We start from the raw sequence: 17,247 nt of genomic DNA on the forward strand, positions 1-17,247 counted from the left end.
TACAAAGGCCAGTTACGGGAATCAGATTTGTACTGCGATCCAACAGTATATTGCAATGGCTATACTGTGTTTGCACTGTGATTTCGGTACATTGCCATATCCCTCTGCTAAATCAAAATCCCATGTAATATCAAATATCTTCAGATAAGTAAATTTTGTTTGAAACATTAAACCCGCCTCATGTTGAATATCTAAGAGCCTAATCAGCTATTATTGGTTTCTGATATTCTTGCATTTCATTGCTCCCCACAGAGGATATTCTTTCAAAGGATGGAAGCAAAAGTAATACTGATCTATACAGCATCCATACAGAATTAGCCTTTTCTAAAATACATTTTCTTCCCTATTGTTTTCCGTTTGAGTCAAGTTCTGTTCAGTTGCTGGAAAGTAACCCCGTGTCAGAGCATATAGTAGCTCTTGAACCTGTCAGGAAGCAAGTAGGACCACTACGAACATCTGGGGTATGAAGTGGTTATCTGTGTTTAAGAGTGCCACACAAAAGCCTGAAAGATGGAGGCTTTCTTGAAAGTGGGAAATTCTCTGTGAAGTTCTTTAAAAAAACCAACTTATTCTTCAGATGCATTTAAAAATAAATGTTCCATTGTAAAAGCAGATAACAGGGAAAAATTATTACCAGGCCTACATATTTCCTTCTAGAACATTTTTTGAGAAATAAACCACCTGATATATGGGAACAAATACCTTAGATGATTAAACAGCCTGATGAATATTGGATGACTCATATCTGGTATTTATCCATTCAAAAATCCATAAGGAATAGATGGCATAGATTTACTGTGACAAGTATTTAAAAACAGTTATCTTTCACAGAAAGAAAGGAACAACTTAATTTTCTAGCCCAGTATAAATACTTTGTGCAAAACTTTTGAGAGGCTTGCAAACTGAAGCTTCTGCTACAACATGACTTTAAAAAGAAAAGTAGGAATCACAGACTCTAGACTGAATTCAAAGGGAGGTACCTTTGCCAAAAAGGCAAGTGAAATTTTAGTTTGCTAATACCAGAGTAGTATAAGAAATTGCAATTTGAATACTTGCTAGCATTAAGAAACACAAACTGACCTCATTTTGTGAAGATGACCTTTTCTAATAATTTGTTACAGCTTTGCTATTGTATACTTTCTTGCCACTGTCAATTGTTTAAATTACTTTTTTTTTTTTTTAAATGTAAGCACTATTTTAAACATACTTTTATAAAAATAACATACAGAAAGGTTTGGTCGATTTAAAAATATTTTAAATGTCTGGAATACATTAAAAAACCCCAACATTTTATTTTAAAGTATATTAAAAAAAAGCCTCATCGTTTAATGTCAAGGGCCCTGGCCCAAGGAAACAGGAAGCACAGTGCGCAGAACAGCATGTTTATGAAAATGCTGATGTACGGGTAGGCTTTAGACTTCCCGAGGACCTACATACAGTATAGGACTTAAAATGTTCCCCTAGTTTTCAAGATCAGTTTCGAGTAGTCTCTATTTTCTAAATGAAAATTTTACGTAACTTCTCTAACCTTAAAAAAATTGTGCTGACCTTAAAACTTGAGTGTACATGTCATTTCAAGATGACTAAATGTTTTCGGTAATTTGTCAAAAAAAGCAGAAAATACTGATTGAACTCCTATTTTAATGCAAATGCTATATTTTTAAAACTCTCTTGTCTCTTATTCTGTTTCTGAGAAAATCTGACTCTCCCCATAAGAAATGTGATGAACAGATGTTATCCTGCAATATAAGATGGTCCAATTAGTTGTTAGAACTGCTTCCACTGCTGTGAAGTGTGAGGTTACTTTAAGATGTTTTAAAATACTATAAGCCTACAACTCTGTACACTTGGGTCAAAATATATTAGCATCACAGAGTAAAATATATACTAGAGGTAATTAAGAATTATGTCACTCCATCCAAATAGTGAAAATGTTCACCCAGGTGCTTATCTCTCTTATTGCCTTCCTGACATCTGGGTTTCAATTCTCACATTCATAAAATGTGCAGCTGCTAAAGTTGCCCCCATGTTCTGTAACACCTATGCACATTGCAATGTCTTTGAATTCACCTCTTGTCTCATTCCATCAAATCATTTTTATTCTGAACATGCTTCCAAGCCTTGTGTAACATCAACTCCCCTTGCCGATTTGATCTACTCATAATATATCACCAGTGCTTTTCTTGGTCTTACAAAGATTCCAGCCTTGATACCCTATTAAGCTGATTTTCCTATAATTTAATTTCTGGTGCTTTCTTCTCCTTGTCTTGGTACCACCCTCTGTGCAACAAACCAATGTGAAATCACTCATAAGACCATAAAATTCTCAGTCTAACACACCTTCTTTAAACCTATTTTTATTTCTACAACAAAATATGAGGAAAACAAGACTGTCTTGCTTTCTTTGGTAATTTATTTTATTATACCCGTGCTATGGAAATGACACTGTGTGGTAGAAACAAAAAATTGTTCCTTGACAAACAGTGCTTCAGCACAGTAATACATTTCCTCATTTTCTGCAATCTGGGTGATTCCTGTAAAACATTTCTCATGTTTTCATAAGACAATCAAGCTAAAAGTGATATGAAAGTCATTATTTTACTGTTGTTGAGACCCCACTTAAAGAAAATATTTAGGAACTTTTCCCCTTTTTTTAAAGCATGGTGTAATCTGCATTCTCTTTTCTGTGAGACAAGGGACAGCTAAGGGGATTGAAAGAGGTATTAGTCTGCTTTTTGTTTGTTTGTTTTTTAGAATAATCTATTACTCTGTGGCCAAAGTTTTGAAGTTTGTGACCTTTAAGTTTTTCATGTGAAGAAATTATACTTTGTTTCACTATGAGAGAGATGCACAATAAGAAAATTACTGATCTTGGGACTGCTTTATAGGAGGCACCAGTAGCACACCTTCCAGGAAAACTGAATTAAATAGCTAACTGTTCCTTTATACAGAGAATATTGTCTAGATGTGGATAGCTAGCTTAACTAGTATCTTTCTGATAAATGAGAACAAAGGCAAATCTATCTTGAGAAGAGTCTTCCATCACACCTCTTTTCAGCTAAAATTATTTGATTTAAAATTACTACTGTTATCTCCAGATATCCATCCTGTATTCCATCTTCATTAGTGTAACTAAGCATATGTTGTTCTGTGCTGTATTAGCACACGTGATGACAGTGGTTATGCTGCCTAAGTAAGAGTCAGCACTAGCTGATCAGTGGCCCAACTTGTACCTGCACCTGATGAGTTTCTTCAAGATCGTATCTCAATGTCCTTGCAAACTGTTTCCAACTCAAAAATTCCTTGAGTTTGTTGGGATGGTCCTCAAGAAGTTTGAACTATACCAAAGCAAACTGAAAAGGCTGAGAGTATCAGGTCTTTCGTCTTCCAGGGAATCCATTATCCAAACTACCTTTGCACAGTCTGCAAGATGCAAGGTAATTGAGAACTAGAGAAGGCTCCTGTATCTCACATGTGCAGCACTAGACCCTGATTAGTCCCTGCTTGAGCAAGCTGAGTAAAGGATGACTTACTTGATGAGAAACTCATGTTTTATTCAGGGTAGGATACCATCATCCTGAGAACATAAAACCTTCAGTACAGACTCAAAACAGAAATACAAAAGAACTTGTTGCCATTTAAGTGTCACAAAAGGGAGCTATGAGAGAGATTCAAACAGAAAATCTGCCCAAAAGCATTTAAATGAAGAGTGAGCCTTGGCCCTGTACCTCTGTTCCTTCCTCCTTGTACTTGCGGAGCATTTTTCCTTGTATTTTGACAACAGTTAGATGCAGTTGTACAGATCATCCACAGTTCTCTCTACAAATACGGAGCTCCTTTTGTTTCCTCCTCAGTTGAAGGACCCACGTATCACTGCCTACCCATCCCATTCTTCAAAATCCGGAGAAAAATATGCGTTCATTACATGGTCTATCTAATTCCATTACGCTGACAGGTTTTTTCCATTATATAGCTACGGGACACAGAAACTGAGGCATTGGTCACAAGGAGCTACCTGGTCTCTCTTATTTTGAAAAAAATTCCAATAAAAACCAGTCAAATTCTTCAATGCAAAATATAATCCAAGGTTGACTACTCTATTCAAATATAACTTTGCAAACGTTTCTTTTGAAGGGATTAAAATACTATACACAAGCATATCTACCAAGAGCTAAATAAGACTCTAATACTAGAGAAATGGCTGGCTAGCTAGAGAACAGGTATACCTTACTTTACAGCCATATATTTTGCATGTCCTTAATTTGTAATGTTTGACACCAAATTTTATTTTTCATTTTTAAAATTTAATTGAATGTATGATACATGAAATGAAAAGCAATTCTTTATACAAAATAATAGAGTATATATCAGTATTATAGCATATACAGAGTAACTATCGATGCACGATTATTTACAGTTGCCAACCCACACAATTTTATTATGAATGTACACAAGATTTCATCTAAATGTTTTTCATATAAAAACAAGCTATAAAAGATAAGTACTGAAGTTGTAAAATCCAGGAGACAATGAAAGATACTTTTAAGAGCTCAGAGCTGCTTGGGCCTGATTCAGTTTTTCAACACTTTGGATGAATAAAATGACAAAGGACATAATTCACTGTTCAATGCAGTGAGAAGGTCACTAAATCACTCATTCGTTTATCTCTTGCACTCTGATTAGCTAAAACTGCAAATTTTCTCCTGGTGAAAGAATTTCTGCCAGCAGAGACCTGAGCTTAATTAAGCCATGCCCACTTCTGTCCTCTGCTTTGTGTCTCACCACCCTTCCCTGGCCTTGACATGAGCATCTCTCGCATACCATGGCAGTATTGCTCTGGTGTTTCACTGGTTTTTCACTTTTGAATGTGGCATGCATAACTGAAGGATTCATACGTGAAGTTAGAAAGTACAGACTATCCACAAGACAAACACAAATTATTGTGATAATTAGCTTGCAATTTCCTTTTGTTTTCTTTAACACAAAGCAAATATGCACCGTATATTACAGATTCTTTTGTCCTTACTTGGGAATGCCTTTTTCTGATGGACACAGGAGTTTTGCCTGTGAAAGAAATTGAAGTTCCAGTTCCAAGCACAAATATTCTAAATGCTATTCAGTGTAATGTTAAAATTCTTTACATATAGTAAGTCTCCCTATATTTTAAATCCCTTTAAGACAGAATTTTAAATACCTCAGGTAAGTTGAGACTAAATACAGAGAACAATACAAAATAAATATAAAAATTTACAAAGTAGTATAATCTGTAGAAAATGACATAGTTATATTACATTTTCACAGAAAGGATATGGTTACACATGAAATTACGAAGAACTATGGATGGTATTGCAGCATATTACAGGACCACTCACTGAGGTCAAGGACCAAATTCAGCAATTGAGCATTTAGGTGACTCTGCTGGGATTTAAACATATGTTAAGAACAATCATAGCATGTCACCTAGGTGAGAAAGAGCACAACTGAATGTATCTGAACTGGAATGTGCAACAAGAATTAGACATGGTTCTGAATGGATATAATAGTTATTATTATAATGTAAGAAAAAATAATCACTAACCTCAGATATATTTCAAGATAACCACAGTATCTGAAAAAGTTGATTTCTTTAGTTACTGAGGAATGATTGCACCTTTAATACTATCTTAACTATCCTGTATTTATTTTTAATTTATAACTATTATACAAATAAAAACTATTGAAGACAACCATAAATACCAACACTATCAACAAATATACAAAATTATTCTGCCCATTGAATGAGTAACGTGTTAGACTGTTTCATTCTCAAAAATTATTATTCCTTGTATCCGAACATCCACAGGCTAACGGAAGTTCGATACAGGTGTCATGGATTTTCTCAGCTTTATCTAAAATTTACTTACAGATTTCATTGTAAGCTTCTGAAACTGGATGTAAACATGAAAATTAATGTTCCAGTCTTCCTAAACACATTCAAAGGCCCTACTGTTTCCTAAGGCAGATTGTTAACACACACTGAGTAAGAAAGCAGTAAGTGACTTCTGTAGTATAATTTGAAAAACAAAACAAATTTTTTTTTTTTCCTTCACTTTCAGCTCTCTAAATGCATTGGCTAACTACTTCAAAGCAAAATAAAATAAAATAAAGGAAGGAATTGCCTGAAGCAGTAAGTCCTTGATCAATTGTTTAAGGAAGAAAAAACTTGTTTTTTAAGTTTGATAAGTGGTTAGTAATTAAAAGTAAGCTCAGTGATTATGAAATTGCCATCAAGAGTCCATTCAGAGAGATTTATTCTGTGTTACCCTACTACTGTTGAGATTAATTAAGCTTTAAACACTTAAAATAAAACACTGGAAAATAAAACAATCTAATGTGTTGTAACCTAGTCATTTTGTGTCTGAGTTACAACACAGCTTGAAAACAAAGGTTCAGCTGTCTTGGCATGAAAACTTAGCTCTCTGGTCTCACTGGAGTGTTGCCATTTAGTCCAACTCAGTTAAACAAAAGGCAAGGTAAGACGGGATCTTAAGAGTTTTGCTGGAATCAAGAATCTTAATAATTTTTAAAAGTGAATTTAATATATCTAGAAGAGGAATAAAGTTGAGGCTTGCAATAGCAGATGTCTGGATTTGATGACTGAGCACGGGTATCATAGTCCTATGTTCTTCTGCTTTCCTGAGAAACTGCACCAAGCATGCATATTTCATTTGAGGTTTTCTGACACATGAGGTAGACTAAATTCTATTTATTTATTTTGGTTTGGTTTTTTACATTTATTGGAATTCACATGTAAGTAGGTTCTGCTTTGCTGTACTTACGGACATGTAACTCACAGACAAAAGCGAATTTTATTTTGTAGACTGCAGAAGTCAAAATTTCCCTGATGATTTAAAAAAATCTTGTGTATTAAAGGTATTTGTATACCAGACATACTGTACTATCATATGGATATCACTTCCTAGGGAAGTTTTCTATTTCTACACTTCTACATAGTTCAAATTATACTGAATAAAATATCCTAGCAATGTCACAGGAGAAATCAATGTTCAGAAGCCACACGTGAACATTGTAGTTACTCAGGCAGTTGCAGCTACTGGATACACATCTGAGCTACAGTACTTTTAACAAAAAGAAAAGTTCATGAAGTGAAATTGAGTGAGATCTCTATGGCTAGCATTTCCACAAAAGCACTTAAAAGATGCTCCTGCTCTCACTGTATGAAGTGTTCCTTTATATACAGGTCAGTGAATTTATTATCATGATCTTGCTGCAGAAGAGAATGTTGTATGAATGCAAAATTGTACGTATTGTAAAAGTTATATGAATGGCTTAGATTAGGTTACACATTGGAAATCTCCATAGGAAGTCTTTTGCAGATTAAATGGTGAACCCAGTTTTCTGAATGTCAGCAGTCTTACTGACAAAAATTATCCTTTTTTTACACAGGATACGTTTAGAGTATCGTCTGTTCAGGACAGGTTTTGTATTTTGGGGTTAACCAACTCACAGGGCAAAAACTCAAAGCTTACAATGTTCTTGCCGTTTTTGCTAATTTTGTGTAGCAGCAAGCTTGGACATATGTCAGAGAACATTTTTGACCTAGAAAGTTTAACAGACTGCACCTATGCCTTCACTGGGAGAAACTTGCTGTGGTTGCTTCTCCTCATCCAGTCTGTCTGTCCAACTGCTCATGCTCCGACTCTGAATTCCCCATGGCACCCAGGACAGTAACATTCACAAAAGAAACAAATTTAATTTCACTAGTGATGAATATCAGAAAAAAATGCTGGTCACAGTGGTCAGCTGGAGGACTAGGTGTACATCTCCAGGTATGGGTGACTTCAGTCAACAGAATTTTACAATGGCAACCTCAAATAGTATTTCTTTACTTATAACACTTTTCACCAATATCCAACCTGACTGTGTGCAATGCTAAAATGTTCCAAAAAACAGATGTATGCACACACCTTACAAGACTCATCTTTCTAACCTCCACTGATTTCATTCTCTAAGCATGCCTCCTACATCTCCACAAGACTGACAGGGCTACCAACTCCCCAGCCCACCTATAGCACAGGACCTATACATAGGTTCTATACTCCATCCTTTGCAGAGTTAGTTCTGGCCCACCCCCTACTTTCAGCCTTATCTGCCTTGTGGAGAAACCCATTCCCAAAAATGCATGTCAATGTTAGGACATATTGTAAACGACAAGCCTCAGGGCTTAGGGATTCCTGTTTGCCTTGACTGATCCGAAGTCTCCTTTGCCCCCTGCAAGTGTCAGCAACTCAACAATCTACAGTATTGGTTTGTAACTGCCTTTAGTGCAATTCTTCCACAATTGTGCCTCAACAAAAGAGAAGAAACAAACAAAAAAACCCTTTTCTAGTGAATATAAACAACATAGGCCCTTGTTAGTATCTTCTAGAAAAACAGACACATGCTGCAGGATCCAGTTCTGATGGTGGGGAGGGCCTGGAAGAGGGGGGACAGACTTCCTCTTGCTTCTTTATCCCAGTCAAACCAAATATGCCCACTGAAAACACAGTAGCAGCACCTCTTCCCTCCTTTCCCTTCCTCTAGAGAAACACAGTGCAGGGTCCAGTAATCCCAGCCTGTCTAGCCACAGACCAGAACCCAACCACACGAAGTGTTAGAGAGGCAGAAAGACTAACCCTGCCTACAGGGCTTATGTCGCAAGGACTCCTGTTCTGCAGCACACAGGTACTTGAACTATTTTTAAATTAGCAACATCAAGTGCCTGCAGGAGTTCAGCCACAGCAGCATATGGCTCAGCATGAGAGAGTTCACCCTGCTTCTCAGCAAACTGTTACCACTCGTCTAGCTAGTTAGGCTAAGGGCAGCTACGCAAGACTACAACAGAGCGATTTTCCAGATAAGAGGAGGGACACCAGGGACACAAGATGGATACAGATGAGGAAGCACAGGGAAAACAGACTTCTTAAGTTTACTTCTGCAGTGCTGCTGCCCGTGTTCTGTGCAGCTTCTTTGGCTGCTTGTTCATTGGTAACAGGCCCTAAGCATTCAGCTTCAGTATTTCCAGCATTAACTTCCACTGGACAATGATAGCCCGCCGAATTCCCTATTTCTGTCGTATCTCTTAATGCATAGGGCTGGACTAAACCTTTGTCCCTAGGGACAAGTTTTGGAGGAAAAGGCCAAGTCCTTTGTATTAAAGATCTACAGCTTTCACATTATAAAAGAAAAGTAAATAAATCCATCTTTGGCATTTTGCTAAGTTGGATGGAAGACGTGTTCTTTCACTTCATTTTGTTTTGTGGTCTGTATTGTGTAGATGTTTGTCCAATTCCTCACCCGTCATTATTTGTATCTACACTATTTAGATCGTTTGCAACAGAATGAAGACCTGATGGCGCCTCAATTTTCTGCTATTGTTTTTAACTCTGCAACACTAGCTGTTATCAAAGTCAGAAATTTATAATATACTGTATTTGTAACATCCCCCTAAAACAATCTGACAAGAGTTTTTAAGGGAGTTCTGTTTAGAGATTGCAATGTCAGCATTTTACTGGAAAATGCTTTCTAGTAAACAGTTTAGATGGAAGCGGATTTTTGGGAAACAATGTTCTTATAGCTGATGTTTTAACTGAAAATGGTATCTGAAAGTACAGGATCAAATGGTACAGTATCAGCTTTTAAAATTTTTTTTTTTTTTTTTTTTTAAGGAAACCCTGCTCTTTTGTGATATCGTAAGATACAAAATATTGTTTGAAAACAGCATTTAATTACCTTCTTTCCAGGAGACCACAATCAGAACATTGCACTTAAACTCCCCTGAGATCAATGAAATGTTGAAAACCCTGTCTTTCATAAAGCATCCGAAAAGCTCCACTTACTATTCCTGAAACATCCTATTACTTGGGAATTTCAGCCAGGACTAAGAGTATAAGCAAATGGCATCAGCTTTAAAGGAAACATATTTGTGCAGAACAATATAGGTGTGTCAGCCGGAGATGTATTTAAAAAAAAGAAGCCTCACCCTGCTGCAGTAAGAAGATAGTATTGAAACAATCAGCTGAGGTCACTCTATTTAAGGCAAAAGCTATCTTCAAAATTACTCATAATTGTGACATATTAGGTCAAATGGAACTCAATTTATACATGCCAAGAAAATTCCTGACCTTCCTTTGACAGAGGGAGATTTTTTTAACTGAGTGCAGTAAAAGGCTTACGGTAACTGAATCTGGAAATACTACTTTTTTGGCTTCCATTTTGTTGCAATCAGTGTTACCAGGACATTTTAGTAGCTATCATAAATCTTTCAAAACATGAACTACGGTCACAATATTTTACATTTTACAGAGCATGTGTTGTGCACCTGCGGACTTTTGACAAGGGATGAGAGAAGATATTACCTGAAGAATCAGATAGCATAAGACAAGGGATAATACAAGGATTCAGGTGCTTGGTGTCTGATATGTGGAACGGTCTATCTTCAATAAAGACTTAGAAAAACAACTACCAGCAGGAACTGCAATTACTATTCACTATAGGATAGTATTACTAAAACAACAGCTTTCAAATAGTGGATGATTTTTTGTCTGCAAATTATTTTCAAATTCTACATGTGCTTTAAGGATAAATTTACTTGGAGCCTTACAACTTACAGTGATGTGACAGCATACCAACATTTTAGATTTTCTTAAAAGCCACGTCATAGGCACTAGAAATGCAGACAATGTAATAGGCGGAATGGAGAGGAAGAACATGCTGGGTTCCCTTCCTGATTCTCCACTTGCTAATTCATTGATCTTTATGGGTCATTCAGCCTGCCAATATTTCCAGCGGTAGCAATTATGCTCATTCCTATGCCTTTTAAAAACCATTTTGAGATGATACTGCTGTGAGAACAACACTATGCATCCCTGAACACTTCCAGGGCATCAGAAGCTCTCAAGCACCCTGCTAGAACCTACCCGTCAATCTAACCTACAGCTTTGATGCAAATAGTGAGCTGCATGGAAGCTACAAAAAAAATTTTACAGCTAGTTAAGTAAACAATCACAATTTCCACTAAACACAACTGCATGTTTGTGTTAAGACTTGCTGAGTCATTTTGCTGGCACAAGGAAAGGCTGGAAAAGGAGGCAGAGGGATGCTAAACCAAAGCAGCAGTGAGCAGCCTCCAAGAGGGGCAGTCCTGGAAAGGACATGGCTTCCCTTAGAAACAGTTGTTCCCTCAGTTCCTGCAGATTAATGAGGCTCCAAACTGATGCCAACACAAGATGAGCATAATTTTATAATCTGCCCGTGCCTGTAACATTTCACACTAAGGTCTGTCTATTATAGTGTTTCCACAGAAGACATTACCTAGCAGCAAACAACAAATGTAATCCAACAGAAGTATGTCTCAGAGACTCAAAATCTTAATTGCTGCAGTGGAAAGGTAGACGAAGGGAAATTCAAATGTGCATACACTTGCTTCAAGAAATATTCCTGTGTTTATTTGTAAGCCTAGTCCTTGAAGGGGGTGAGAAAATATCTGTTGATTTCCATCTGCTGGTACTAAGGTTTGTGCAATAACCCACTAACAAGTTGCCCTATGAATCATTGCTCCTTTCAGTTACTTAAATACGGTAATACCAGAAGATGCATGCACAAGAACAATAAAGCATGTACTAGCCCCCAGTTTACATTTCACGATGATTCTTTTAGTACAGACTTAATTTCCTGAAAATTGACAACTGAATTACTTCTTAGATTTTTCAGAAATTCATTGAGACATCTACACTCATAATTTTACCTGTCTACAGCACAAGAAAAAGAACAACACTCCAAATCACCACAAATTTAAAAGAGAATTCGCTCTGACTAAGCTAACAAAACCTGTTTGGAAGACAGAAATGCCATGATCCCAAAAAACAGTTGTATTCTGGGGGAAAAGCATCTTGGACAATTACAGATCTAAACCAATTTTTTCATTAGCTAAAGAAAATTTAATTTGTATATAAACATCTTCATATTCTTCCACCCCCAGACAAGCCCTCTGTTTGTTTTAATCATAGTATGTCCCTAATGACCATACAGTAAAGCAAGGTCTGAAACCTCTCTTTAAGCTATAAAAGAGCTGTGAGAATCAGCGGCAGAGCAACAGGATCTTACTTCTGTGCAGGAATAGGAGACAGGGAGCATCCACATGAGCAGAACAGCAGGGGAAAAAAAATAAAAATAAGAGTGCTGCAGCCAACCAACCAGAGGAAGCTCAAGAACACTTGGGTCTGGTCGATTTTGAGCCTAAAACAATTGTCTTGAGGTTCTCCACCCAGAAGGAATTTGACAGGGGCTGTGACAATTGACAATGCTGAAATCAGAACAGCTTAGCTGAAATCAGTTGACCTGGGCTGATTCATACCACATGAGAGTCTAGCTTATTGTTTTACAGAAACATGAGATTAGTCAAGGAAGGCATTCATTTGAGTTACTCTGGATTTACATTGTGACGTAAGAAAGTAGCCCCACAACTACCCTGGTTACAGCAGAGCTTTACAAACACCTCCAGCAATAGCATAATACTTAATAGAACTCTGAAAAGCATAAAATAAAGACACTCTACTTTCTAAACTTCAACACACTTTGAGAAATCGAATAAAATTCCAGAACTAATTCTTCTATTTCTGCCTACTTTTCAAAACTATTAAATATGAAATGTTAATACATTTTGTGCTTGATCACCAAGATAGCCAGAACTTTTTTTCCTGATTAAGAATGTAAAAATCTGACAAACATTCCAAAATATGTTTTCTATCATTATGGAAAAAAAATTCTTATATTTGTCCACTTTAAATGCTTTTGTAAAGGCATATTTGGGAGAGTGGCACCATGTATTTTGTTTCAAAATCAAGAATGAAATTATATATTTCTAGGGAGTTTTGACACATGTTTTTGATTTTGAGTAAACATTTTTCCTGGTTAACGGAGTTCTTGGTTAATGTTACCTTTAAACCATTAAATCTTCATATAAATCACTCTGTTATTTTAAGAGACAATGAAAAAATACTAATTGAAGAGTGCATAAGCTCTGTACTTTGAGTAGAACAAGACCAGAAGCACAGAGAAATGTATTATTTGCCACCTAAATACATGAAAACTTTGTCTATATAACAGAACACTGGCACTTACTCCATCTAGCTTAAGTGAGTACTCACATCCAGTCTGAAAACTGTGAGTCTTGGCATTTAATGAATAAACAATAAATGCAGTATTTGTCTGTTTAGCATCCATCACTGGGAAGAACTATGATCCAACATGACAACCCTTTCCAATAATGAGGTCCGTCCTGTAAATGTTCCTTTCTCATGACTTTCATTTCTGGATTGTGTAATGTGCTACAAAGATCACCTTGACTGCCTCACGTACACGTACAGTTATGTTAACATTTCACAGAGAATTGCCTTATTCCACTCTATGGTAGACAAAAGTCTGTATTGTAGTGTATTCTTCTGAGTTTTTTGGGGGGAAGGAGGGGCAAGCTCTGGACAGCTGGGAATTGTACAGTTGATACTATATTAGCATTTCTCATCTACTTTCTTTGGCAAATTCTATAATTTACAGCATGTTAAACATCCCTGGAATGTGCTGTCTCCTTTTGCCTATAAACATGTTGCACGAAGATCTAGAGTAAGATCAAACTGCTCTTCCTTACCTTTCAATGAACTTTTACTCATGATCTAATCTAAGACTACAAATCACAATTTGGGTTTTCCTAGGGAAATCAAAAGTAAAAGAAAAGATGCCAAAATGAAACCACCATCTACCTACACGTACTTTCCACAATTTTGCATATAAACCTGCAATCCTAAAAATTTTGATGTAATACATCCATGCCAGTAGGACAATTTAAAAATTCTCTTCAAGAGAAATGCACAAAGTTCTTCCTTGTTTTTCAACACACTTCCTTAGATCAGCTCACAGATGATGGTGGACAAGAGCTTCAGAAAGACATTATCTTCTTAAGAGTGAACATGGACCCACAGTACTGTAAATGAGCATGGAAGAAATGATACACTGAATTTATGGAAAGGCGCTATATTAATCTGGAAACCTAATGATTAAATTCATATAGTAACTGATGGAACAACTGGAAATGAATTACCTTAGCTTTTCCTGCACAACTGTAGCTAGATGGGAAGAACTACACATATGAACTATGTTTCAATTCCTGAAGAAAACTCTGAAACAACAATACGCAGAGTGGGAAAGTCCACAACAGCCATTCCACAAAATGCCAAATTAGACAGCCAAGGTGTCTACTTCATTTTGCTTATCTGCAAACTCTTTACTTCCTGTGCACTTATGATCAATGCACTGCCTCATTTTCAAGTTTCATCCAAGCTTCTTCATCATAGAACTGTGAATGACTGATACTTGAGTCAGTTCAATCTTATCTCATTTACAATTCCATGGACAAATTCAGAGATAGTCATTCTACTACCTCCAAGGTTCAGCCAAAGAGGAAACATTTTTCAGGGAAAATCCTTGAATACACTCACTTCATCTGTGAAACCCAGACAGCAGCCTATCCTGATTTAGATATACTAGAAGTACTCCGGATTTGATCTTCAGCTTAGATCAGCATAAGATGCTGACGACTTCTTGTCACATTGCTTCCTCCTTCAGCTGGAAGGAGGCATTTTTCCACTTACAAGACAAAAATAAATGCCTGTGAGCACCAAACTCTCATACAAAATTCACCTAAGATCAAGATACTGATTAGTGGAAGAACACTATGAATTCTTAACCACTAACTGCTGTGAGAAACATTCCATTCTTCATTTAGAAGGATTCTTTATTGATATCCACCCCACAGACATGCTCACATAGACTTGGGATGATACAGCAGTAAAAGAAAAAAGACTAGCAAGCAGTGAGGTAATACAGTTTACATAAGAATTTTCCTCAAACCTTTGCCACTGTTAACCATTTGTTTAGCTTCATATTCTAACTTAAGAATATTAAAACAATTTGGTATTAAACTGTCAGTGAGATTAAAAAGAAAAAAGTTTTAAAAGTTTGCTCTATGAATGAGATGGAAATATTGTACTTAAACGTATTATTTTGCTAGAAGCATACACAAATCTAACAAAGTATTATTGGCATTTGAGATGTATTTTGCATTTTAGCTAGTTACAGCTATCCATCACCGATGCTGTTGTCATCTTTTAGCTTCACATTTATATAACACTCTATTTATATAACACTTATTTTATGAAGCGGCTTATACACAGTCTCTTATGTTTGTTTACTTACCAACAGTATCACATGGTTCGTCTTTATGTACACAGAAATCCTTCCTAGAATTGGGGGGGAAAAGAAAAATGTTAAGAAAGCCAAGCTGTCAGACTGGTAACAACTGTGTGACCTATTTACAAATATTTTGTATGGCTCAATGAATAAGTACAGAATACCATTATCTCAACAAAGAGCATGGGCAAGCAAAGGCCAGGATTACCCAGAACACTTAAACTTCAGTTTATTCTCAGAACAGATTTAGGAGTAGTCAGATGACAAACCATGTACCATATATTTAAATTGCATTGTACCTAATTTCTGTTTTTTTCCCCAAGAGTCTTGAAAAGTAACAAGTCTAAAGTTATTCTTTCTTTCATTTGAAATGAAAATATCTTCAGTGCTTAATATCAGGTCCAAAAGCAGCATTGTAATCCAGCATTTAGATCAGATGTAGAGTCAGAAAGTTTTTGTGCTAAAAAGTCAATGGTTAAAATGACCAATCGGAATACATGCTGGAGAAGCATTTCTGCTAGGGCATCCTATTACAGTAGTGGAAGACGTACAAATTAACTCGCTGGGAGAAGACTACCCTATCTCCAACACAGATTTTAGTCCAGCCATATCTCTATAAATAAGACTGCTCAGTTGCATGAAGTGGAATAAATATTTCAGCTCCGTGTTAAAGATCATACACTTCAGATTCATTTTAATTTCACACCTATTTTACCTGTTCTCAGAGACACATAACAAAGGTATCAAAAGAGCAAAGGAAAAGCTTCTTTTTACTGGGGTGTTTATAACTCATGCTAATTTTTTATTTTAAGTAAAAATAGGGCTGCTGAGGTATGCATGAACTGGGGAGTGGGGAAGGGAACCAATGGGGAACAAACAACAAAAAACCCCCACGTATAGAATCCAAGCAAAATACAACCTAGTTACCTGAACTTCATTCCGACATGTACTCAAATAAAGAAGTTTCTGTTCTTAAGCTGTACCACAGAGTAACGGTCTCTATTTTTAGAGAGGGACCATATGGGCCAGAGAGATTTCATTTTTATATTCTGCCTATGAAGCTACATAGATCTACACATAGATTGATAATGATAAAGATACACACATATAGAAACACTCATTTTCCAGGAACAAAATGGAGGAATTGTTTGGTGCTTGAGATGAGAGAGTAGACTAGTGACACATTTTTATAAATGTAACTATTCTACGAGCTTTTTGTTTGTTTGTTTGTTTGTTTGTTTGTTTCCCACAGACTATTCCCACAGAGTGATTTAGACCCAAAAGCAATCTCAAGAGGCTGGCAAATTTCTGACACTTGTTAAAGGCCACACAGCCAGAGACATGGGGTTATACAGATTTTGATTCTCCAGTCACCACTGCCAGATAATTACAGAGTAGGAAAGCAAAGCAACAGTGCTAGAAACCAATCTTGTGAATAAACTGATAAAGAAACTCTGGGAATCCACTTAAAAGAGCCCTGGAAATTGAGCCAAAGGTGGTGAACAAGAAACTATAATCAGATACAGAAGGAAGTTCTTTTATTTTTTCAAACCTGCAACAAATTGCATTAATGCACTGGTTGTAACACAATTCTTTGTTTTGTGCTATGTGACACAAGGGACTTATTGTCTTGTTAAGCAACATGACAGAACCATTAGAAATATGGGACTTGTGGTGAAGCAAGAGAACATGTGTAAAGACAATCTAAGGACATAGATTGTCTTCCACACACACTCATACAACTACCATAAATATTAACTGATGTAACAAGTAAAAAAAAAAAAGAGAGCATACCTTCAAATGTACAAGAATACCATCTGACATTTTAAAACTGCCAATATCCAAGAGGTTTCTGCTTATGTAATAGCTTTGTTCTCATACACTTACTGAGCTGTTTTTGTTTTGTTTTTCCTTCTTGGCTGACTCTGACTATGGTTATGCTATGCATCCAGAGTTTTATTATGG

The 17,247-nt window shown here is 36.4% G+C and overlaps 1 protein-coding gene across 1 annotated transcript in view; it reads right to left on the reverse strand.

The window, feature by feature from the left end:
• Positions 1–17,247, reverse strand: part of ADAMTS19 (ADAM metallopeptidase with thrombospondin type 1 motif 19) — a 162,679-nt gene that overhangs the window by 91,297 nt on the left and 54,135 nt on the right. Inside the window, exon 7 of the mRNA XM_076361925.1 lies at positions 15,289–15,332. Coding sequence (XP_076218040.1) covers positions 15,289–15,332 — 44 coding nt within the window. The remainder of the gene's footprint in view (positions 1–15,288; positions 15,333–17,247) is intronic.

This window comes from Aptenodytes patagonicus, chromosome Z (assembly GCF_965638725.1).
Source record: "Aptenodytes patagonicus chromosome Z, bAptPat1.pri.cur, whole genome shotgun sequence".
In the NCBI taxonomy this organism is placed as follows: Eukaryota; Metazoa; Chordata; class Aves; order Sphenisciformes; family Spheniscidae; genus Aptenodytes; species Aptenodytes patagonicus.